Source organism: Macaca nemestrina, chromosome 5 (genome assembly GCF_043159975.1).
Source record: "Macaca nemestrina isolate mMacNem1 chromosome 5, mMacNem.hap1, whole genome shotgun sequence".
Classification (NCBI taxonomy): domain Eukaryota; kingdom Metazoa; phylum Chordata; class Mammalia; order Primates; family Cercopithecidae; genus Macaca; species Macaca nemestrina.
Genome location: NC_092129.1, coordinates 34,034,490 through 34,060,898, shown reverse-complemented (window position 1 = coordinate 34,060,898; position 26,409 = coordinate 34,034,490). Strand labels below are relative to the sequence as shown.

Sequence of the window (26,409 nt, the reverse complement as noted above, 5' to 3'; positions counted from 1 at the left end):
TCATAGCAGTGCTATCAGTCAGCTTAAAAATACCAAGTATGGAAATACATTCAGTGATGAGATCTCTGAAAATGAACCTGCCCTTGTATTTCCACATAGTTCTCCTGTGTTCATTTTTTAAAGGAGTGAAGAAAGAAGCACTCTGGTCTAGGCTTATAACCCTTCTAGGAGAAGGGTTATAAATTAGGCTTCAACGACACCTTCCAGCCATAGCATCCTTCACAAGGGTCTGTGTTTATTATGCATTAAATGGGGTTTCAAACTGTGCTCCTTGGAATCGTAGGATTCTCCAGGTGCTTCAGGTTTTCTACAAATGATGTCTATTCTGCCAAGAATCTGCTTTATAGGTTGGTGTTCTGGGCAAGATTTCATTTGAAAAAAGAATTTTCTGTCAAATAAAAGTTTAAAATGGTGAATTAAAACATTTACACAGTTATATTATTAGTTTTATACTAAAGTTTCCTGGAGTGTGTTCTATAGGACATTTTGTTTAGTGAGTTTAAGAGAGATGTTTTCTCAAACTCTTTTGTCAGCCGAATACTTATTTCTATATTACCTTTGAAAACTTCTAGAATGAGGAGGGGTCTAGGTTGGCCAAGAGGCATTTTCTACCATTCAAGGGTGTATCTGAAGATCTCCGTATGACATAAATAATCCTGAAAATTAATTTATTTTCTTGGAGAGAGTTTTGCACTGGGCAGAGCTCCTGAAACAGTTGCACACAGGCAGGACAAGCAGCGCAGGCAGAGGGCATGTGAGAAGGTGGGTCAGCACAGTGGTTCTAAAAGGTGGTCCCCAACAAGCAGCAGCAGCATCACCACCCTGGAGTCCATTAGACATGCAGATGCTCAGGCCCTACCACAAACCTGCGGACTCAGAAATTCTGGGGGTGAGGACCAGCAATCTGGGCTTTAACTGACATAATTTGTACCCATTTTTTAAAATGAAGATATTAATAAATGCCACTTCTCAACCTGCTAAAGCTGTATGGTTTTTCTTTGTTAAATGTGTGTGTGTGTGTGTGTGTGTGTGTGTGTGTGTGTGTGTGTGTATAAATCAGCTTTCATAAGAGATATCTTTTGAAATTTGATCTAATTTAGGTTCTGGGCCTAGGCAGTATAGAGGAAGTGACAAATGAGAGATAGAATCTCACTGTTTCTATTGTGCTCTAGTCTCAAAGCTAAACTTCTACAGATAAAAATCTGGTGGAAAAAGAATGACATCAGATAGAGAAAGGGAAAAGGCAAATATGGCTGTATCTTTTGGATGGCATACATAATTTCTTTAAATTAAAACCATTTGTAAACAAGTAGAAGAAATCATTAAGGTACACAAAAATGGCTTTAGCAAAATGATCGTGCATTAATAAAGCAAGCTTTGTTACATAGATATACATGTGCCATGGTGGTTTGCTGCACCTATGAACCTGTCATCCAGGTTTTTTTTGTTTGTTTGTTTGTTTTTTTTTTTTGAAATGGAGTCTTGCCGTGTCATCCAGGCTGGAGTGCATTGGCACAATCTCCGCTCACTGCGACCTCCACCTCCCGGGTTCAAGCCATTCTACTGTCTCAGCCTCCTGAGCAGCTGAAATTACAGCGCATGCCACCGCACCCAGCTGATTTTTGCATTTTAGTAGAGATGGGGCTTTGCCGTGTTGGCCAAACTGGTCTTGAATGCCTGACCTCAGGTGATCTGCCCACCTCGACCTCTCAAAGTGCTGGGATTACAGGAGTGAGCCACGGCACCCAGCCCATCATCTAGGTTTTAAGCCCCTCATACATTAGCTATTTGTCCTAATGCTCTCCCTTTCCTCTGCCCCCAACCCCCAAAAGGCTCCAGTGTGTGTTGTTCCCCTCCCTGTCCATGTGTTCTCACTGTTCAACTCCCACTTATGAGTGAGAGCATGTGGTGTTTGGTTTTCCATTCCTATGTTAGTTTGCTGAGGATGCTGAAGCTTTCAGTTTCATCCATATCCCTGCAAAGGACATAATATCATTCTTTTTTATGGCTGCATAGTATTCCATGGTGTATATGTACCACATTTTCTTTACCCAGTCTATCATTGATGGGAATTTGGGTTGGTTCCATCTCTTCGCATAAATAGTGCTGCAATAAACATACACGTGCCTGTGCCTTTATAGTAGAATGATTTATATTCCTTTGGGTATATACCCAGTTATGGGGTTGCTGGGTCAAATGGTATTTCTGGTTCTGGATCCTTGAGGAATCGCCACACTGTCTTCTACAATGGTTAAACTAATTTACATTCCCACCAACAGTGTAAAAGTGTTCCTATTTAGCCACAGCCTCGCCAGCATCTGTTGTTTCCTGACTTTTTAATAATTGCCATTCTGATTGGTGTCAGATGTTATCTCATTGTGGTTTTGACTTGCATTTCTCTAATGATTAGTGACGATGAGCTTTTTTCATATGTTTGTGGCTGCATAAATGTCTTCTTTTGATGGGTTTATAAGTGCAGCAAACCACCATGGTACAGGTATACCTACGTAACAAACCTGAACATTCTGCACATGCATCCCAGAACTTAAAGTAAAAAGGAAAATGAAAACATGAGGAAAAAAAAAGAAAAACATCAAAACATGTAACATGTACTCCATACAGTTTCTATAGGACATCACTGTGCAACTCAGTCATGAGGTTGTTGTTTTCTTGTTGTTTTTTTTTTTCCGGTTGGATATTATCAATTGTTGCAATTACTGTTATTGAAATAGTCCCAAAAGATTGCAACGTGATTAGGACCAAAAGAACAAACATTTTAGCAAATATATTGGCTGCTTATGGAATAAACTGCTATTGGCTGCATGGAATAAACTGCTATTCCATGGCCAGCTTTTTGTTGCAACCCATGTTATATAAAAAAAAAATACAAGCTCCCCAAAATGGACATGGTCCTTCAGCATCTTTTTGGATTAAATGATAGCATCTTTCAAATGGGTATTTGGTATGTGTGCTACTTTATCTTCATTATGAAAAACAGATTTTAGATATGGGTTTTGGAGAAAAATATGGCCTCATTGGGACACAAATAAATTATATATGGCCCATTAAAACTTTTCAGTTTTATTCAGATAACATTTATTTATCATTAGTGTTTTAAAGTTTTACAGTTATTTTCCCGTTATTTCACTGTGCTTTACTTACCCTCATTTAACATTCTTTTTGTATGGTGAACTGTCTAGTTTAATTTTTATTTCCATTATTTTTCTACTGAAAGTTAAATTTAAAAATGCTGTCATTTTCCATTTCTCTCATAGGCATCTATCAAGTGCTAGGCAATATGATTTTCTTAGAAATCACTGCCCCCCCAGCCAAAAAAGGAAAGGAAGCATCATTTTAATAGGAGAAGTTTAATTGTTTCACATATATAAACATACATTTTTATGTTTATATACATATATATCGTTCCAGATCCTATGTATAAATAGGATTTGGAACTTCTCTGAGCATTCTTAGAGATGAATGTGTTTTCCATTTCTTATTCAAAAGTATGCGCTATCACTTCAATATATTTTCTTTCCCACAGTATTGAAAATGATTGTAAAATATATATCTTTGCAATTTACTTATTTATTTCCAACTTAATTCAAAGGAGGACTTAGGTAATTTTAAAAAATCCTAATATCAGATAAAATTAAAATAAAGGGAAATAGCGCTACAGGTAAAAAAAAAAAACTTTGTAAATTAGGAAAAGAATTAGTAGACAGAAAACCATGCCGTAACATTCCATGCAGTGCATCCTAAGTCCACTTCTAAGCATCTTAGTAGCCTATGTGTAGCACGGAACACAAATAGGGTTCTTAAGAGGCATACAGTATCTATAAATATGAGTAAAAATTCCTCAGGAGAAGCAAAACTGTTTTCATACTAAGTCTGAAAAAAAAAAAGATCCTCTGATGGGTAAATTTATTAAGAATAGAAATACTCTGATCTGAGAAACAGGAAGGAAAGGTGTCTATCATTGATTAAGTCCTATTGTATGTCAGGAAATAAACACTAATGGGTTTACCTATGTCCACTCATTAATTCTAATAATGCATGGAAAAAACAGAGTTTATTCATGAACTAATCAGGAGTCATAGCATGGTAGATATTATAAAATTATAGTGAGATAAGAATGCCTTAGATGAATAGAAGTTGATTATCTATGAAGAGGTCATGACTCATAATGAAAGATAGGATGAATAGTACATCTATCCAAACATAAAGCTGAAATAGATAAATGTCAGGCTGAAGCATCTACTTTTCCCACAGCAATTTATTACAACTAACAAAAATGTAAAAGTACTGATGGTTATCCCTCATATTATAGTTTCGAGAGTGAAAAAAAAGAGGTGTGGATATGTTGTATAACCTACTTAAAGCCTTTGGTTAGTGCTTCCTTCCCTCCCTCCCTTTCTTATTTCTCCTTCCTTCCTTCCTTCCTTCCCCTTTCTTTTTTTCTTCCTCTCTCCCTCCTTTCCCTTCCTTCTTTTCTGTCTCCCTCCCTTCCTCTTTCCTTCCTTCCTTCTTTCCGTTTCCTTTCTTCCTTCCTCCTTCCTTTCCCTTCCTTCTTTCCTCTCTCCCTTCCCCCTTCCTTCTGCCTTTCCTTCCTTCTTTCCTTCCTTCTGCCCTTCCTTTCTTCCTTCCTCCCTCCCTCCTTTTCCTCCTTCCTTCCTTCCTCTTTCCTTCCTTCGTTCCTTCCTTCCTTCCTCCCTTCTTTCCTCCTTCCTTTCCTTCCTTCCTCCTTCCCTTCCTTCCCCTTCCTTCCCTCCTTTCTCCCTCCATCCCTCTCTTCCTCCTTTCATCCCTTCTTTCCTTTCTTCCCCCTCCCTCCCTTCTCCTCCCACACTCTCTCCCCCTCCCTCCTTCCCTCCCTTGCTTCCTTCCTTCCTTCCTTCCTTTTTTCCTCCCTCTCCTCCCTTCCTTCCCTCCTCTCCCTTCCTTCCCTCCCCTCCCTTCCTTCCTTCCCCTCCCTTCCTTCCCTCCCCTCTCTTCCTTTCCCGACCTTCTCTTTTTTTCTCCCTTAAACTGCCAAGCTTTGTATTACATCTCAATGAACATTTAGTGTTGCTCTGGTACAATTTAAATTTGAGCTTTCATTCAATTTTAACAGTTGGATTAATTCTGCCAAATAGTGCCTGCAGGCAAAAGTGAATAGTGTTCTTATTTCCCTAAAGTATAGCTATCCCACATGGCACTTTACATAAATTAGAAACGGGTGCCCTATCTGGACAGACACAATCAGACCACGTGATCTATGCATAATTTAGGAAATGAGCGACACCTTTGGTGGGTAATCCCTTCTCTGGTGTATAGACTTGGGATTTGGGGTGGTGAGCAAGCCTGGGATAAATGTCATCTCCACTTTGCCCCCATGTTGGTTCACAAATTGTACAAACAGTACCTAGAGGCCCTAGACACCCAGAAGAAGAAAATATTCATATTGAGCATTCATGCATAACCATGCATAGTCATTCATATTGATTCATGCATAATCATGAATATGCATCTGTGTTTGGTGGGAGACGGAGGGTTCAATACAGAGAATAAAGTAAGCAGTTTTGATAATAGGATCTATTAAAACATATGCTAGCATTTATTCTCATACCAATGCTTGATTGAAACAAATTGAAAATGAGTCCCCAGGATGGGCTCCTGGGTGTTGGGGGTTTGAAATGTCAATGGAAAGAAAAGGAAAGTTCCTGGAGCATTGACTAGGGCGTTTGGGGATCAGCTCAGAGTGAAGATGCTCTACCTGCAGTGGGATTTGTTGTTGTTGTTGTTTTCGGTCGGAGGAGGGCACTTCAAGCAGCATTAATGGAAAGTAATACTAGGGAAAGTACAACAGCTTCATCTAGCAGAGGATAAACCACAACGAGTTAACTGAGATGTTGCTGGAAGAGGTAATTTCTGTTTCAGAACCTCACACCTTTGCCTCAAATTAGCTCTCAAATTAAAACCCTGTTGCGGCCGGGCGCGGTGGCTCAAGCCTGTAATCCCAGCACTTTGGGAGGCCGAGACGGGCGGATCACGAGGTCAGGAGATCGAGACCATCCTGGCTAACACCGTGAAACCCCGTCTCTACTAAAAATACAAAAAACTAGCCGGGCGAGGTGGCGGGCGCCTGTAGTCCCAGCTACTCCGGAGGCTGAGGCAGGAGAATGGCGTAAACCCGGGAGGCGGAGCTTGCAGTGAGCTGAGATCCGGCCACTGCACTCCAGCCCGGGCTACAGAGCAAGACTCCGTCTCAAAAAAAAAAAAAAAAAACCCTGTTGCTTCTTGCAGTGGTGAATCTTTGGGATTTGTTTCTTCTTGGCCAGTGGTGCCTAAGAATTATCAATTAGAATCTGCCTTGAAGTTGATCTCACATCCTTACTTATTTGGCTACATTAAGAAACAAAGTATCTAAAACGCATACTATTGTAGAGCAAGAAAAATGTTTTATTTCTTCAAGCAAAAAACAACAATTTCCCAATTTCTAAACCTGCGTGCATGTTTATTATATTTTAACAAATATTTAAGGACTAGGTTTTTTTGGGGGGGTGAGTGCGGAGAGGCATTATCTGCATTCTTTGAGTTTCTTAATTTGGGCTTTTGCCCAAAAATGGCTTCCACTTTCTCATTCATGTTAGTAGATGGCAAGAACTAACTCCTAGAGCATTGTGAGCTAAATGCATCAGAGCTTCTCATAAAGTAACACATCCAAATCCCAAGCAACAGATGTTCATTAAAAACCAGTCCCCGGTATTTGAAAGGCCATTTTGAGATACTGAAGTGCTGCTTTAATGTATCAAGTGGAATGATGACATTAACTTTCTTAAAAATGAAAAACATTTTAAATACTTTCAAATAAAAACAAAAGTTTCCTATTCTTATGTAATCATAATAGCCATGTTTCAAGAATTTACTGCTATTCTGCCCGCATTGTCACTAATTCACTGACTACTATCGCTAATTTAACACTGCAGGTCACGGGTTCTCAGCAGACGATACCCTTGAATATCTTAACCATACTACTTTTTGAAACTCAACCTTTGATTTTACAGATGTCACTTATAGCAAGAGAAATTCCAGTCCTGTGTCATCCCTGTCGGTATTTTTCTGTTGGGAGAAATGATGATTAAAACATGATTCTTTCTAATACCTTCTGCATCCCGGGCAAGCTCCTTAATGAATTCTCCCAGGGACTTTGCTCTTGTGTTGGTCCTCTCAGCATCCTGTCCAGTCTGCTCGCCATCTGCTGTCACTTTGGTAGCCTAATGATCCAAATTCAGGAAAAGCATAATTAATAGAGATGATGAAGCTACAGCTAGAGAAGCTCCCACTGGCTGCATTTTCTTTCAAATATTACTTTGAGCCAAAGGCAATCGATGAATTATTGATCAGATGTATTGGAAATGACACCCTGTGCTCAAGTATACAATTAAACTTTATTACTTCTTCCATTAAATGGAAATCAGAGAGCTGTATTTGGTCTTTTCAAAAACCCTTGTTATATGCTATGGCACAGAAGAAGCGATAAAGCACAATTATTTTTGAAATATCTTTAAGGTACAGTTGCCAAAAGTCTTTAATGGAATCTTCAGCCTCCACATGTTGCAGTTTTGTCCATATTTTATTTACTGAAAAAGTGTGTGGAGTGCAACAGTGATCTCTTGAGAGATGAACAGGCTGTCTGCCTCAATAAGCTTGATCCTATAGATTTGTTTTAGATCAATACGTTAATTAAAGAAACAAAGAGGGGGAAATGCTTAGCTACTCAGTAGTAAATGTCTGTTTTATAACACATCAAAGATGCCAATAAAACGTTAAGGGAGAATAAATGCTAACTTTTTCCATATGATAGCACCAGAAATATGGTTGTTAATCACAGAATCATGCAACACTGTCAGCAAAGTAAAGCAGAACCCCAAAACAGCCACACCTCCCAAAGAGTATTCTCAAGCACATTCACCTCTATTCACATTTAAAATATCATTTGACACACTGGAAAGCATTCAATGTGTTCACGGTTAAAATATACCATATCTAGTCAAACAAAAAAGGTTTGTGTATAACATTGTTTCTTTAAAAATTACAAGGTTTAGAGTATCCTGAAAGGTTTACACTTTATTTTCCTATGTGTATGCATATGCCAATATATAAGCCTTCTTCTCTTTTACTAAAAAGATATGGATAGTCTAACTACAGATAATGAATTAGAGAATCACAAACTGTCTCAATATAATTTTGAATAAGGTCCAAGTTGGCAGCATATTAATAGTCTACAATCTTATACCAGAGTGCTTGCATACTAGGCATGGCCAAAGAATTAATTTTTAAAATATACATAAGTGAATTTTAAATAGAATTAAATGTCTGGCCAGCACAGAACATGGTAAAAGATGCTAGAGGAATTGTACTGCATTTTGTGATTTCCCAAGGGCAGCAAGAGGTTTAACTTATGAAAGTTTTCAAGGTTTTGCATAAGTGAAAGAATATAAAGTCCAACTATTATCATCTAACCTCTTAACCTGCAAGTGTTAACATCACAAATAAAAGGATGAAAGGGTAAGAATCCATTGGAATTTTCTGTATAATTTGCAGTACATATACACAATAATTTGGAGAGTATTAACCAATGTATTATAATGCTCTGGATTTATTCTTCTAAAATTTTCACTGTTAGATTTAAAACTTTTTTTGGAACAAACTGTGCATCCAATCCCTAGGTTACTCAAATCCTTGCTTTTGTGGTGAGTGTTGCAATTATGTTCCATTAATTTCCTTAAACTTTGTTTCTTGCAAGTGTTTGCACTCAAAGGTCTGATGGGTCAAATAACTTTTTACACACAGATACATATACATAAACACATTCCCATACACACATACTCATCCATAATTTTTTAAACGTTACTTTTGAATCACTAACTAAGGTCAACAGCTTGGCAGTGAGCCAAGATCATGCCACTGCACTCCAGCTTGGCGACAGAGTGAGCCTCTGTTTCAAAAAAAAAAAAAAAAAAAAAAAAAAGACGTTGGTAGTCTAAACTGCTTTGGATATTTTTCCAGTCTAGACTTGACTGGACTTTATGGTACCACTCCTACTTTCACATATTACCGAACACCATAATAAGGAACTTGATCTACATTTTGGTCATCTTCCAGTATCTTACCTTAAGAATTAATGTATCAATACCACTGGTGTCTCTTATGATACAGAAAATGTACATTATAATTTAAACTTAAAATATATTCTTTTGCTTCATCAATATATTTTCTGTTACCAAAAAATCATAATTTTGCAACAAATGGACCAATTCTTATTAACAACTCAAAGTGTCTAAATTTTAAAAAGTAAGTATATATCATGCACTGTCTCTTTTAAATTCTGGATGATCAAGATCATATTCATTGTCTTTACTTCCTCTGGGTTGTAATCTGTTTTACAGGTTATTTCATTTATGTAGGATTGTGTAAGAGTCATCATTCACGTGCATTTTATTCTTAGTATTGATGTACTAAGTACTTCAATGCTAAATTGTCAAGAATCCTACAAGCTCCATGATAAGAAAGAAGTTCAAAAAATTAGCACTAAGACCCCATGCAGTGAACCTCCCTGACATAGCAAAACTCATCCCTTCTTAGCACTCTCTTGTATCCCATTGTCTTTACCTAGAATGAACTTCTCCTCAACACCTTTAAAGACTGGGTCCTTGTTACCCAACAGCTTTCAGTTTAAGGGCTTCTCCTTAGTGTGGCCATTCCCAGGGTGCTACCTAGGTTGCCACACTTCCTGCAGCAGGATGTTTCCTTCCTAGCACCATGGATTTGAGAATTACTTAGTAATTGGCTCACCTATTTATTGACAACCTATCCAACTGAAAGGTAAGTTCTAAGGGGGTGAGAACTGGTCTGTTTTGTTCATCATATTATATCCAGATCCGAGTATGATACCTAACTTACAGTAAATATTCTCTAATGTTGTTATATACAGGACTAAACAACAATTTTCTTAACCAATCTTGCCAACCGTATTACCATTCTTCTTGCCTACTTTCTTTTGGAACATTCTCAAAAAAGATTTTGTTCATACTTTTGTTTCTTAACTCCTCTCTATTTCTCCAAAATAAATCCAGCTTTTGAGATTCAGTTCCAACTCCATCTTCTCAGTGAAGCCCTCCTTACCTATTCTAGCACATGCTCTCTTTTCTTAGATTTCCAAAAATAATTATTATTACCACTATTCACAACTCTAATGGGTAGTAACTTTGTTGGGTGCTTTGCCATATCTATCTAACCTCCATTAGATAGATAGATTAGAGCAGGCTAGGGCTCTGTCTCATTTTTTTTTTTATTCCTCAGAGTGCCAGGCATAGTGTCTGGCAAATTGTCATGGGTCAAAGATGTTGGGTGATTGGCTGATACCATGACAATCAAACCAACGATCCCTTGGAAGTTCTAAAGCCTAACTAATAGCACTCAAACTGACCGTATGCCTGGTGCTATGCTTGCCAGCAAATGTGGTTGGCTGGGCAGTTTTCTGGGCATTTTTTTAGAAGCTCAGAGGAAGCTGCTGCTCAAGAGCTACAGTTGAAGCTTGGGAAGAGAACCAGGCATGATAATCTCCAGTGCCAACGACACTGCTTGCTAGCCACTGGCCTCACAGTAATTCAAACTGGGCCTTTGATTACACACCAAGTAGTTCCACACTGGTGGGATGGGAGTGGGAGTAGGGGGCAGGAAGAGGGTAGGCAGACTCTTCAGGGCCAGTGCAGTGCTTCCTGAAGGAGATACCTTCCCTCTAAACTAGAAGAAGAGCTTCCTCTCTAGGCTACATTCCAGAAGAGGAGGAGCTGTGAGGTTCCCGGCACCAAAAGCATCAACTTAATGCGGGTTGGCACTCTAAAGGATGAGTTACACACAGTCAGGCTCAGCTGTACTTCAGAAGTACTTGTATTTTTTATATTTTTTTAACTTTTATTTTAAGTTCAGGGTACACGTGCGGGATGTGCAGATTTGTTACACAGGTAAATGTGTGTAATGGGGTTTGTTGCACAGATTATTTCATCACCCAGGTATTAAGCCCAGTGCCCATAAGTTATTCTTCCTGATCCTCTCCATCCTCTCATCCTGCCCACCCTCTGCCTTCTGGTAGGCCCCAGTGTGCGTTGTTCCCTTCTATATGTGTATGTGTTCTCATCATTTAACTCCCGTTTATAAATGGGACATGCAGTATTTGATTTTTCTGTTCCTGTGTTAGTTTGCTAAGGGTAATGCCCTCTAGCTCCATCCATGTCCCTGCAAAGGACATGAACTCATTTTTTTTTATGGCTGCATAGTATTCCATGGCATATATGTACCACATTTTCTTTATTCAGTCTATCATTGATGGGCACTTAGGTTGATTCCATGTCTTTGCTATTGTGAATAGTTATGCCAGATTTATATGCATGTTTGCAAAGGCTTACAGCACTCTCCTGTGTCTCACTTACTCTTCCTGCATTTAGAGATATATAGAAGGCATGATCCCTCTTTTTACACAGGTGAAAAGGAAGGTATGAGGAGGTTAAGTGACTTATCTGAACTTACATGTATGGGGAATTGGAGATGAAACACACACTTTTTTTGTTTTGTTTGTACCCAAAGCTATTTTTTGTTCGGCTAACATTCAGAAACAGTAGTAAAATACATGAAAACTGGAATATTCTAGGTGAGTGGAGGACACTGCTCCAGTTAATGTATACTTTACGTATGTAAGTTTTGGCTTTCAGTGAATTAACACATTTCAAAATCATATCAGAACATCATCTAGGTATATATTTTTAAAAATCATGTCTCATTACACAGTAATTAAGTTGAAGAGTTACCCTTGTCAAAAATACCCACGAGAGACTTCATAAAGAAGTCTATGACAAATGCACTATCACCTATGGGCGGTGGTGATAGATAGTGGTATCATTGTCAAAGCAAAATTCACAAAAATCAATCTCACCCAGGACAGGCTAGTGATAATGTTACGAGTGAATGCTAAATACTACATGATAGAAACTATCTGTCTGATTCAGTTTGGCTCTTTCTGTGTTTTATTAAATTACCATCTCCATCTTTTAGTCATCCTTCTTCTCATTCACTATTATCTTGTCCTTTGAGTATTTGACAAATAACTTCTCATTTATCCTAATATGTTGTACAATCTTCCTTTCATTCTCTATCTTGGATTTTCTTATTTTAACATCCTCTTACCTCTATTCTGCAATCTTTACAGTGTTCCTTTGTAAATGATGCCTTACACAGTATCTTGTATCTCTCTTGCCTTTGATTACCTTTTTTTTTATGTTGACATTCACTCAACTAGGTTTTTTCCCCCCATTTCTTTTTCTATTTTTTTCTTGTTTTGTTTTTTAGAGTATTTATGTCTAGGCAGCATGCATTACCATTAAGCACACGTTAATTTACTTCTGAACAATGTAGCTGTTACTTTCCTGCTTTAGCTCAAGCAGTTCTTACTGAGCCTCTTAAAATCTGCACACAATTTTCTTGGTTGGATATTACCAGTGTGTTTCATTTTCTGCATTCTTTATGTTAAAACTAGAATCCAATGGAGCAAACCTAACTACTGAATAGATAACATTGCTTAGATACCGTCTACCTTTGCATTTGCGGACTCATATGGTTTCCTGCTAAAATTAAATTTCAGATCAAATCATTTATATGATACTCTCAAGGGTCATCTTCCAATATTACCAGCTCCATATGTCTAAGTGGCAGTGAAGGACTCATCAGGCAAGCCGTGAGGACCAACAACACACAAGGAAAGAGAGCAACCAGCTGACCCCGTGGAATGACAATGAGCCAGTTCCATGTAGAATTTCTTCCTAAATATTTCACATGCCAATTTTAAAAGTTCCAAACAAAAAAGATATGACTTGTTTTATATTTTTTATATATATATATATATATCTTTTAAAACTATAAAAGGAGAAATAAAAAACACTGTTAGCAGTTGAAATCTTTTAAAAACTATAAATAAAATATTATAAACTTATAATATTGGCACTTAAATAATTTAAAAACTAGTTTCATCCTTTTGGAAATGCTTCATTTTCATTAAATTTGATATTAAATAGGCAATAAAATACAATATAAGTGAAGCTAAATTTTAATATTTTATACAGCTCAGTCTACTACACAGCATTCTCCTCTTACCGAATATAAACATTTAAGAGGTGTTTATCAATGAAAACAAAATATTCAATAATATAATTATAAATATATGCCTGATTTTAATGCATTTTAAAGCATGCAAAATCAGTGTTTATTTTGGGCTTGTCTACATTTCATCTTGTTCAAATGCTTTTAAAATTATTCACAATTAATTAAACAAATATTGACTCAACACCTATTATGTGCATAATATTGGTGATACTCTGATAAGAAACAAAAAGGCTTCTTGCCCATTTGGAGTCTACAGTCTGGTGGACTAGAGAGTTATTTGTCAAATGATCATGTAGATAAATTTATAATTGCAAACTGGAGGAAATAATACCGGTAAAAGATAAGCACAGGAAGAATCTCAGAACCCCTGCGATGGCACAGGCTTTCACAAGCTGAGATTTGAAAAGTAAATTGGAGTTAACAGAAATTAACAAAGTGTGGGGAGAGATAGATTACTTTTAAGGCAAAGTAGTGAAATGTGTGGAAATGCTTTGTGGTGGGACAAAGTGCCTTGGGGACAGTATGGCTGGAGTGCAGATGGCCAGGGGCACAAGTGGTGGGAGATATGGCCAAAGGGAGAATTTTGATCTTTATCTTAAGAGCCTAAGGGAAGTCGGGGAAGAATTTGTAAGTACTGCGATGACGACATATTCACATTTGGAATAGCAAACGTTCATTCTGGCTACATTACAGAGAACAGATTTGGAGGAGAACAAGAGTAAAAGCAGAGAGACCAGCTAAAAAACAAATGTGATAATCCCAAACTAGACAATATGAGATTGGATGAGAGTGTTGTAGTAGAGATGAATGCCATACACACAAGTGGAAGCCCAGTGTGTGGTAATGAGTTGGATAAGCAGGAGCATCATGAGGAAGAAAGAGGTACCAAAGAAAATTCATAGGTTTCTGGCTTACATGCTCAATCCACGGGGGTCCAGATGACCAGACTGTGAGTGGTGGGGAGAGATGAGAGAGAAGCAAGATTAGATCATGGTGGGAGAGCACTGTATGTCATCCTGAAAAAAGGTGGAAAGCCATAGTACAATTTAAGGAAGAGAATGACATGACATGACAGGATCTGTAATTTAGAATGTTCACTCTGCCATATAAATAATAACTGGTTAGAGTTGGATAAGGCTTACAAAGAGCCACCATAGAAGGAAACCAAATTTGATGAAGGGTGAAAGAGGGAGTAGAGTGAAGGGTAACCTGCTAATTTCGGTTTGGGAGACTGGGCATATACTGGAGGATAAAACACTGACATGGTCTAAATAGGAGAAAGAATTGGCTTTAAGAGGAAATGATGAGTTTAGTTTGAGATGTCCAATCCACAGTCCATAGTAAGGCACACAGGACCAAAGCATGAGAATGAAGTCAGCCTTGAAAATATAGATTTATGAGTTAACAGCTTACACATGGCAACTGAAGATCAAAGGAAGAGTTATAGAGTGAGGGGAAACATGGACTGAGGTCTAGTCCCCAAGGAACACCAACTTTGAAGTGATGATAAGAGGAAGAGCCTTAGAATGGAAGGTTGGAGAATTAGGAGAAAAACAGAGAGAGGAGAGTATGCTAAGAAGGAAGGAAAGATCAAAGCTGGCAACTGCTGCAGAGATTTCAAGTAAAATTCATAAGTATCAAGTGGATTTAGTTACCAGATCATCATTGGTTATCTTATAAAAACAGTTTCAGTAGTGGACTGGCGAGAAAATCCAGGCAGCAGTGGAGTGAGAAATAAATACAGACTTGTCTCCAACTCTTTCAAAAATTTTGGCTCTGAAAAAAGAAAGGAGCTGAGGACAATAGCTACAGAGGTAAGTAGAGTCATCATCAAAAAGCATCCTAATATTCCACACATATTGTAGGGCAGTTTGAATATGTTAAGCATGATTCTCATATGTGAGGAACTTGGGTTCTTCCAATGAGTAAAACAAAATGGCAACAAATCAAAATGCATTGAAAGAGATATATGATTATGTAATTTTTTTACTTTATATTTATACATTAATTGAAATACATCAAAATACATTTTAAATGTGAGTTCTTGGGAGGAATAATATCTTCTTTACCCAGGGATATTAGGGAATTCGATTTCCCCATTTAAAAACTATGAGTATAAAATATAAAAGCCCTTGAAGAAGAGAGGGCAATTCCTACAGCAGTCAGGCAGGATCAACCTCGCCATGTGCTCTTAACAAATCTAAAGACTGTATCAAGTGACTGATGAGCCAACCAAGCAGAGAAAAAGGAGCAGAACAAAGATTGGCAATACTGCCGGGCACAGTGGCTCACGCCTGTAATCCCAGCACTTTGGGAGGCCGAGGTGGGTGGATCACCTGAGGTCAGGAGTTCGAGACCAGCCTGTCCAACATGATGAAACCCCGTCTCTACTAAAAATAAATAAATAAATAAAAATAAAAATATAAAAATTAGCTGGGCATGGTGGCCGGTGCCTGTAGTCTCAACTACTTGGGAGGCTGAAGCAGGAGAATTGTTTGAACCTAGGAGGTGGAGGTTGAAGTGAGCCGAGTTCACGCCATTGTACTCCAGCCTGGACAAGAGTGAAACTCTGTTTAAAAAAAAAAAAAAAAAAAGGCCGGGTGCGGTGGCTCAAGCCTGTAATCCCAGCACTTTGGGAGGCCGAGACGGGCGGATCACGAGGTCGGGAGATCAAGACCATCCTGGCTAACACGGTGAAACCCCGTCTCTACTAAAAAATACAAAAAACTAGCCGGGCGAGGTGGCGGGCGCTTGTAGTCCCAGCTACCCGGGAGGCTGAGGCAGGAGAATGGCGTGAACCCGGGAGGCGGAGCTTGCAGTGAGCGGAGATCCGGCCACTGCACTCCAGCCTGGGGACAGAGCGAGACTCCGTCTCAAAAAAAAAAAAAAAAAAAAGATTGGCAGTACCAATTAAGGCATTTTTCCAGAGGAAAGGGAGTCTTAGCTATTAAGTAACTACAGGATCACAGTAATTCTTTATCAGTATAATCTGGGGAATTCTTGAATATCCCAGTGGTCTGACTGTACCCCAGACCAATTGCATCACAACCTATGGGTGTAAGATAGGGCTCCTAGTATTTCCAATGTGCAGTCCTAGTCTAGGGCACTGTCTCCTCTAATGTAGTCATGGGTAATTGGAAGTTGTGGCCACTGCATTTCTCATACCCAGGTCGCAACTGCAGGATCATTCATGACTCTGAGATAGAGGCATTAGTGGACTTAGCCTGATTTTGGATAATAAAACCATCTAGCTCTCTAATTATAATTCCATCTGTATTAATTCACCTTTTGATTGTTATGCACCTTGACCACAGGCAGAGAGAGAATTTGTCATATTTACTTGAGTGTTTGTGGTCTGCATGGAAGATATATTTCTAATTACAAATATAGTAGGAAAAAAGTAATTAATGAGTATTTACATTTCCTCCCCCCTCTCAACCCATCAAAGTGATCTTTGCTTTCAGTAGTCCTATTTCTATGCCTTTTATGTTACTGAATCTGAAGAATGGGCAGATAAAAATAGTATTAGAGTATGAAAAGGGTGTAAAAGAGTAACTTTACAGTGGAAAAATCTGGCAAACGCTACCTTAGTCAGGTGATCAGGGTCAATATCCACAGTAATAAGTCGTATTGGTCACATGGGTTCTCAATGTGATGAAAATGGTACTTTACCTCTGAAGTTTTTCCCACAAAAACTCATAATTCCATTCTAATCATGAGAAAGATGCGAGACAAACCCCAATTGAGGGACAGCTTACCAAATACAGGAACCTATCCAAACTGTCAAAGTCATCAAAAACACTGTTACAGTATTTTTGACAGCGTTGCCACAGTCTAGAGGAACCTAAGAAGTCAGGATGGCTAAATGTAACATAGTATCCTGCATGGGATCCTGAAACAGTAAAAAATATTCAGTAAACACTGAAAAAATATGAATATAGTCTTGGGTTAACAGTAATATATCAGTATTATTAGCTCATTAGTTATGACACGTGTACCATGCTAATGTAAGACATTAACAATGGGGGAGACTGGGAATGGAGTATGTGAAGGCTCTTGGTACTCTCTTTGCAAGTTTTCTGAAATCTAAAACTATTGTAAAGTAAAAAGTTTATTTTACAATAGTATTGGAATTAACTAAAAATGGATTATAGACCTAAGTGTAAAATGCAAAACTGTAACCCTCCTAGAAGACAGCATAGGAGAAAATCTAGATGGCCGTGGGTATGGCAATGACTTTTTAGATACAACACCAAAGGCTCAACCAGGAGAAACCTAGTTGACAAGCTGGGCTTCTTTACAACAGAAAACTTCTGCTCTGTGAAAGACACTTCTCAAGAGAATAAGACAAGCCACAGAGGGGAAGAAAATAATGGCAAAAGACATATCTGATAAAGGACTATTAACCAAAATATACAAAAAACTCTGAATTCAACAAGAAAAGAACCCAATGAAAAAAACGGACAAAGACCTAAATAGACACCTTACCAAAGAAGATATACAGATGGCAAATAATAAGCATATGAAAAGATGCTTGACATCATATGTCATTAAGGAACTGCAAACTAAAACAAGAACGAGATACCATACACACTTACTAGAATGACAAAATCCAAACACTAAAACACCAAATGCTGGTGAGGATGTGGAGCAACAGAAACTCTCATTTATTGCTGGTGGAAATGCAAAATAGTAAAGACCATTTGGAATACATTTTGGCAATTTCTTTCAAAACTAAATATACTCTTACCATACCATCCAGCAATCATGCTCCTTTACATTCACCCAAATAAGTTGAAAACTTGTGTCCACACAAAAGTCTGCACAAAGATGTTTATAGCAACGTGAATCATGCTGCCAGAATTTGGAAGCAAACAAGATGTCCTTCAGTAGGGGAACGAATACATAAACAGTGAGACGTCTAGACAATGAAATATTATTCAACACTGCAAAGAAATGAGCTATAAAGCCATGAAAAAATATGGAGAAACCTTAGGTGCATATTACCAAGGGAAAGAAGCCAACATGAAAAAGCAAAACACTGTATGCTTCCAGCTATATATTCCAAAAAACGCAAAACTATGGAGATAGTAAAAATATGAGTGGTTGTCGGGGTCAAGGAGGAGGAAGGTATGAATAGGTGAAGCATGGAGGATTTTTCGGGCAGTACAACTTTTCTATATTATACTACAATGGTGGACACATGTTATAATGCATTTGTCCAAACCCATAGAATGTATAACATCAAGAGTGAACCCTAATGTAAACGATGGCCTTTGGGTGATGAGGAGGTGTCAACTTAGGTTTATCGACTGTAACAAATGTACCATTCTGGTGGGGGAGGTAGACAGTGAGGAAGACTGTGGGGGCAGGGAGTAGATATGAGAACTCTCTGAACTTTACGCTCAATTTTTTTGTGAACTTTAAACTGCTCTAAAAAACAAAGTCTGTTTAAAAAACAGTGTGAGAGAATCTGCTGGAAAGAGTAAAGAGTGTAGGCTGAGACATAATAAAGATCTGACACTTTTAATGAAATACTTCTTGTGTCTCCAAGGTCAGACCATCAGACTATACTAAGCCAACGAGGGCAAGGACTGCACAGTTTTGCTCATACCTCTATCCCCAGTGTCTGTCATAATTCCTAGAACATGGGAAACCCCCAATAAGTGTTAGTTAATGAATGAATGAAATGCCACTTATTACATGGATTTTTTTTCTAATTAACCCTAACAAGATGAAATTGTTCTGTTACTACATATTTCTCAAGAATTTCTTCTGACTTTATTTTATTTCATGTTTTATTTTATACTTGCATGCAATTGTCTAATATTGTCCTCCATACACCTAAACACTGATGTATACACACACACACACACACCCCTGAAAGTTCTTTGAAGACAGATTGAGCCTCATTCATATTTTTCATCTGCCAACACTTAACTTAGGCTTTGCATGTTATGAACATTTATGTGTGCTTGTTAAATTGATTTATTCTGCCATGACCTGTTAGAAAATTCATATTTATTAGTAGTCACATAACAAATATGAATTCTTACGTATTAAATTAATATGAGATAAATGCACTCAATTTAATCTAATGTCTACATACATTTGGCAAGAAACTCCATGTTGTATCTGTACATTTTATATTGTTGCTATGAGATTCTGAAAAAGTGTTTAGTATGCTGTTGTAACATCAGGGCCATTGTTTAGCATTATGTGCTCAGAAGCCTATTTGATTTCCCTGTGGAAATTTTCCTACACCGACAGCAAGCTATGTAGAAAAAGTACTGGGCCAGTGGGAATCTTCAGACTGGGTCCTGCTTAGGTCCCTGGGTTTAGCAAATTGTATGGCCATTGTTAATTCGTTTCACTGTCATGGCCCGAGGCAGCTCTTCTTTAAAATACAAAATGAACTAGATAATCCCCAGGAACCTTCTAACTCCAATATTCTTTATCATTTAAAGCTCTTAGATAATCAAATTAAATCCCTACTTTGCAGCCCCGTTTCTCGCTTCATGCATATTTCTGGCCACAAGATGGCGGGCTTTGTGTTGTTTTCTTCATTCTAACAGCAAAAAGTTTTTAATGCCATCACAGTTTTGAAAATTTAAAATTTCCAATTCCTTAAAAAGTCTGATAAATGCAACATGGACTTTACATTCTGACTTTAAAAAGTGTCTTAAGTGCTTTGGAGTCTCACAATAGAGAAGATTTCCTCTTTTGTGTAGAAAGACTGATTTACACTGTATTTCTATACAAATGCAAAAATCCCACGATGAGATGAAAGAGACCACAAGTATTTTCATTTGTTTTTCTTTCTCTTTCCACAATCAAAGATAGTGCTTTTGGAAATCAGAACAGATGAAAACTACCATGGACGCTACTGAATAAAGTTCTCAAAACACTGTCATTCTGGACTTTTTAGCCAATGTTCTTGACAATTTCCAGGTATTCCACACTTTTCTGTGTGCTACTGATTTCTATGATTTGATTGGAAGCAGAACTAGCAAGTCAGAATGCATGTATTTTATATACCAAATTGGGAATTAGGAAGAAGGTGATTTACATTTCAGAACTTCGAAGTAATTTTCCTTCATCGACATAATCTATCTGCTTTCAAGAGATTCATAATGTTGCCAACTTACCCTGGTCAGCAGCTCGTTCATTTCGGTCACGAGTGTATTCAGATTGCCCTCTGCCAGCTGAATAAGCCTCTCTGGGGCCCGCTGAGGAGAGAGCAAGTGCTGAAAAAGATTCCATCCCATAAACATTTTAGTAAATGGCCTTGCAGTGATCAGTGTTTAACAGAACACATTTTTGTATATATATAAGGAACTTAGCCTTCTCATCTTCAAAGAAAAGAGAAGGAAGCTATTTCAACTGTGCACTTACACATTGAGTGTCACGCCAAATATTCAGGCAAATAATAAAAATTGCAGGCTGGGCGCGATGGCTCACTCCTATAATCCCAGCACTTTGGGAGGCCGAGGCAGGCAGATCACGAGGTCAGGAGATCGAGACCATCCTGGCTAACACAGTGAAACCCGTCTCTACCAAAAAAAAAAAAAAAAAAAAAAAAAAAAATTACCCGAGCTTTGTGGCGGGCGCCTGTAGTCCCAGCTACTCGGGAGGCTGAGGCAGGAGAATGGCGTGAACCCGGGAGATGGAGCTTGTGGTGAGAGGAAATCTCGCCACTGCACTCCAGCCTGGGCGACAGAGCGAGACTCCGTCTCAAAAAAAATAAAAATAAAAATTGCAGTGACTTATTGAGAAATTACTAAGTGCCAGGCTTTTTTTGTTTTGTTTTGTTTTTTCATTTAATTCTCACAACAGCTCGATGGGGGGTGTTATTCCATTTCATGAAAGAGCAAACTGTCTTGAAAAGGATTAAAAATGTGCACGAGATCACACAGTCAGTAAGCGGTAGAGTTAAGATAAACTCCTTGCCTGGCCCATTTAAGGCTCCCATTCCAATTAACAGAGACACAGATCACAGGTAAAAAAGAGAATGGCAGGCCTTGATGTAGGGACCCGGCTAGGCACTAACTAACTGGCCTGCCCTCCGTGTTGCTAGGAACTGGCCTGACAGCGGGGCCATATTTTTTTCCTATGGAACATAAATAATCTCACAGGACACTAACATTAGACCAGGTCACTTGGAGCCAGTGATGAATGAAACACAGAAAAAGAGACTACCCTGCAATGCCTAAGGACAGACAAAATCGTAGTGGGTTTTGTGCAGACCACAAAACTACCCCAATCTTCCATATCCTGGCTAATATGAATGACCACCGCCTCCTTATTAATCATAGCTTTATCCTCTCTCTGTTCTTCCTTCCCTCTAGATAGGATTCACAAATACTCACTTAATTACTCTCACTTCCGAATAGCACCCAGCTGAGTGCTAACCTTAAGTTATCTAGCACAGCCTCAAATACTGGAATTTATTCCTACACCTTCTTATTGAGACAGCCCACAATTCCCACACAATGGTGTTCAGTGTCCCTTGTTGCAACAAGTTAATAAATCCCACTTTGTTCCATCACATGTGTGTCCTTGATGGTCTTTGGCTGAAGCTTGGGGAGCACTGACATAGTTAAAGGAATTGAGCAAAGAGGTGAAATAACTTAAGTTTTTATAATATCAAAAGGTGATCCTCAGTATAAAAATGTCAAGTGAATGATGGAAGAAGAACAAAATAAAGAATCAAGAAAGACTGGATTTTCAGGATAATCCAGGTCATCTGGATCAATATTCAGCCAGAAGTGGATGGGTCACTGAAACCCTTGGCTTAGATGATGTTCACAAATTGGAGCCTCTTCTATAGGACCCTCTTTAATTCATCATCCATTGCTTAGCTATTAGTTTTAAAATGTTTTATGTTCAACTAAGATGTTTGCTTTTCTAGTTTATTTTTCTGTATTCCTTCCATATACAAGGAAAATAACTGATCAGCATTCTTTTTATCAAAACTCTTCACTTCCCTGAATACCGGGACCACAAGGTACACTCAGGTTCTTCTGCCTGACTTTCAAGGTTGTCCATCATATCACCCTGCCTCACTGAAGTCTCCAGCCTTATCTTTCACTAGCAGGTCTGACTTTTAGTATCTGCCAGACAGGCCTAATTCACACCACTGCCTCTGCTCACATGGCTGTGTTAAGCACAGCTGCCTTCTCCCTGTGGCCTCAAATGGCAGAGGGATCTCCAAATACCATTACATTGGGCGCTAGGGCTTGCTGTGGTCAGAATGTTTGTGTCCTTCCAATATTCATGTGTTGACATCCTAGTCCCCAGTGTGATGATATTAGGAGGTGGAGCCTTTGGGAAGTGATTAAGTCATGAGAATGCAGTCTTCATGATTGGGATTAGGGCCCTTATTAAAGAGACCCCAGAGAGCTAGCCATCCTTTTCCTCAGTATCCAGATATTAAATGAATTAAATGTGGGGTCATAACAAGAAGTCACTCTCTATGAGGAACAGGCCTTCACTAGACATTGAACCTGCTGGTACCTTGATCTTAGGCTTCCCAGCCTCAGAACTGTGAGAAATATATTTCTATTGTTTATAAGCTAATCAGTTTATGGTATTTGTCATAGCAGCTCCAATGGACTAGGACAGACCTTCAACATATCAAATTGGGGAGATGTAAATATTTAGCCCATGACAACTTCTTTCCTATTTCTTGGAGTTTCTGTAAAAGCTATGTATGGTAATCCATGTAGGACTTCAGTCAATTGCCTAGCTTGTCAATAAATGTTAGTTATTCTTGTTATCATCATTATTGATTTCTTCTTCTGGAAAATAGGGATAATAATACTTACCTTGAAGGTTACCGTCAGAATTAAAGAATATATTTCCTGAAAGAATATCTACCAACACCTAATGAAGAAATCTTAGATGCCTTCCTCTAGAGCAACCAATACTTCTCTATTAAAATTGTGTCTCTGCTTCAAATTCCAACAGCAATTATACTCTCAGTAATGGTACCTTCCCTGGTTACTCTGAATCTTACTGATATCTCCAATCGCTGTACTCTAATGTACTTTGAATGTTTGTAAAACACATGGTCATTATGTATTTTTGCTAATTGCTTGATTATTGGTTAATGATTTTTTTTTTTTTTTTTTTTTTTTTTTTTTATGAGACGGAGTGTCGCTCTGTCGCCCAGGCTGGAGTGCAGTGGCCGGATCTCAGCTCACTGCAAGCTCCGCCTTTCGGGTTCACACCATTCTCCTGTCTCAGCCTCCCGAGTAGCTGGGACTACAGGCGCCCGCCACCTCGCCGGCTAGTTTTTTGTATTTTTTAGTAGAGACGGGGTTTCACCGTGTTAGCCAGGATGGTCTCGATCTCCTGACCTCGTGATCCACCCATCTCGGCCTCCCAAAGTGCTGGGATTACAGGCTTGAGCCACCGCGCCCGGCCTAATGATTATTTTTAAAGCACATAGAATCTACATTGCCTAAGGGTAGTGAAGATATTAAAAGAGTCATGAAATCCCCAGGGAACCATGTGCAATGCTTAGGCATTCTATAATTTCTCAATAAATATCTGATAATTGAGAGTAAGTTGACACCTTTCATCTTTTTTCATCAGACGAAACAACCCCAATTTCCTTAATATTTTCTTTGACCTCATTAACTGCCAAAAGCTTTAATCACAATTTAGAACAGTGTTTATCAAACTGGTGCTTGTTGAAGAACTTTTAAAGGTCTACTAGTTCTAGTTCTCTAGTACAAGATTCTAATTATGTGTTTTCATTTTGACGATAACCTTAAATATTAACGTAAGCATTTCTGGATCCCAGGCTAGGCACCTGAGAGATGAATATGGCCACTAGATCTCAGTGTCTACATTTGCTTGCGTGTTTGATCCGATGGCAGACTGAACACGTAAGTCACATAAACTTGTCAAGTGATGCCCACGTGTCATTTCAGGACCCTTTGCAGGGGGCTCTCTCGTTCAAATGTGGTAAGGTAGGAGAACTGAGTTACCACATCACTTCTGGTGGAAGAACTGTGTGGAAATAGTCAATATCCTATTTTTGTTGCAAGTAGCAATTTCCATTCAGCCAAAATCATGTTACTTTATATTAATGTTTTTAATTTGAATTTTATTGGTTTCGTAAGGATTAATTTGTTTTAATTTTATAGAGCTATAAGTATAAAGAGTTCATACCTGATTTTATGTTTGCACATATTTAAGTGACATAATAAAACTGATTTAGGCCAGACACTGGGGAGTACATGAGACTCTTTTCCCTTAATAGAAATCTGTATATTATAGTTCTTGAGTTTGAAAAACACTGGTTAAGAAAGTCTCTGAATTTCCTTAACAGCTGTGTCCCTTGATTTGGAGCTGTGGGAAGAACATTTACCAATTATGGCCAATATCGCTTGTGAAGCTTCTGTCACCTTGTCCCTGGCCCTTGCTTGTGACTGTACCAACCTACCTTTAGCTCCTGAGTCATATTTTCAAGACCATACAGCATTTTATATGGCGCAGGCAGCGGACCAGTGAGGTTGATGCTCATGACCATCTGCTCCAGGCGAGCCAAGTCACCGAGAAGAAGGCCGGTGCACTCATCTCCACAGACTGTGAAATAGAAGCGACAAAGAGTAGTTACTTCTGCTAAACATCCCAGGCAGATGTTCAAAGAATTCAGCTATGAAATATTTTATGGTCCAAGAATAATTCCATGGAAGAGGAAGCTACTCATCTCAGAATATTAATGTTATCAAATGGATGATGGTTGAAAAAAGATAAGAACAACAACAAAAGAACAGATATGCATGTCACCCAGAACCTGAAATAGAGGCGATAATATAAACTGAGGGACCAAAGAGGAGGAGCAAACAGATTTGGAAAGAAAAAGTGTATTGCACAAGCATTGAAGATTTCCTTCAAGGTATCGAATATAACATTAAAAATACCCCCTAAATCCCTACCCGAGCAATCTAAAGGAACCTTTCCACAGGGAATAAAACGTGCTCCAGAGTCTAAATGTGCGGTGTTACATTAGATTGCACTGGAGAAAATCATAGTAATTTGACATCCATGTGCTTTATGTATTACACATTCAAAAAGTATATAAATTTTTGGCTTGGTATCTACTAAGTAGAATAATTAAAAAAAAAAAAAAGTCTAAAGAAGGCCGGGAGTGGTGACTCACAACTGTAATCCCAGCACTTTGAGAGGCCGAGGCGGGTGGATCACCTGAGGTCAGGAGTTCAAGACCAGCCTGACCAACATGGTGAGACCCTGTCTCTACCAAACATACAAAAATTAGCCGGGCGTGGTGGCGGGCGCCTGTAGTCTCAGCTACCTGGAAGGCTGAGGCAGGGGAACGGCGTGAACCTGGGAGGTGGAACTTGCAGTGAGCCAAGATCGTGCCAATGTACTCCAGCCTGGGCGACAAAGCAAGACTCCATCTCAAAAAAAAAAAAAAAAAAAAAACCTCAAAAGAAAAATAACTTTTATTTCTGTAATTAGTGTTTTTTTTTCTTATGATAATATTTATGGACTTATTTATTTGCCAACTCTTCCTCTTTATCTCTTCAGTCTATGACCACGCATGATTAGATGCAGTCCCAAATCCCTACTTTGATGATTAACCTCTTTCGGTCTTATAGAGAAATAATTGCTAAAGGCCAGAAAAAGTGTATTCTTTAAGTAGCCAAGAATGCTAATATTCTACCAGATATGGTTTGGATCTGTGTCCCCATCCAAATCTCATGTTGAAGTGTAATCCCCAATACTGGATATGGGGCCTGGTGGGAGGTATTGAATCACTGGAGTGGTTTTCATGGCTTAGCACCAGTCCCCTAGTGCTGTTCTCATGACAGAGTTCTCATGAGACTTGGTTATTTAAAAGTGTGTGCCACCTCCAGTCCCCACGTCGTCCTGCTCTGGCTGTGTGAAGATGCCTGCTTCGGCTTTGCCTTCTGCCATGAGTGAAAGTTCCCTGAAGCCACCCCAGCCATGCTTCCTGTACAGCCTGATGGAACCATGAGCCAATTAAACCTCTTTTCTTTACAAATTACCCAGTCTCAGGCATTTCTTTATAACGAGAATGGACTAATGCACTCACTATAATATTTTGGCCGTCAAAGAGGTACTATTCTAATTTGGTGGTAGCGGCCGGGATTGGTGGTAGAATTGGTAGAGAGACAAATGGATTATTGACGCTTCATTATGGAATAGATCTCA

The 26,409-nt window shown here is 38.7% G+C and overlaps 1 protein-coding gene across 7 annotated transcripts in view; it reads right to left on the bottom strand.

The window, feature by feature from the left end:
* Positions 1-26,409, bottom strand: part of LOC105465590 (laminin subunit alpha 2) — a 628,094-nt gene that overhangs the window by 131,372 nt on the left and 470,313 nt on the right. For all 7 annotated transcript variants that reach the window (XM_071096438.1, XM_071096439.1, XM_071096441.1 and 4 more), the window contains 3 exons: positions 24,653-24,795; positions 20,346-20,444; positions 7,145-7,256 (listed from right to left, as the gene is read on the bottom strand). In XM_071096438.1, coding sequence (XP_070952539.1) covers positions 7,145-7,256; positions 20,346-20,444; positions 24,653-24,795 — 354 coding nt within the window. The remainder of the gene's footprint in view (positions 1-7,144; positions 7,257-20,345; positions 20,445-24,652; positions 24,796-26,409) is intronic.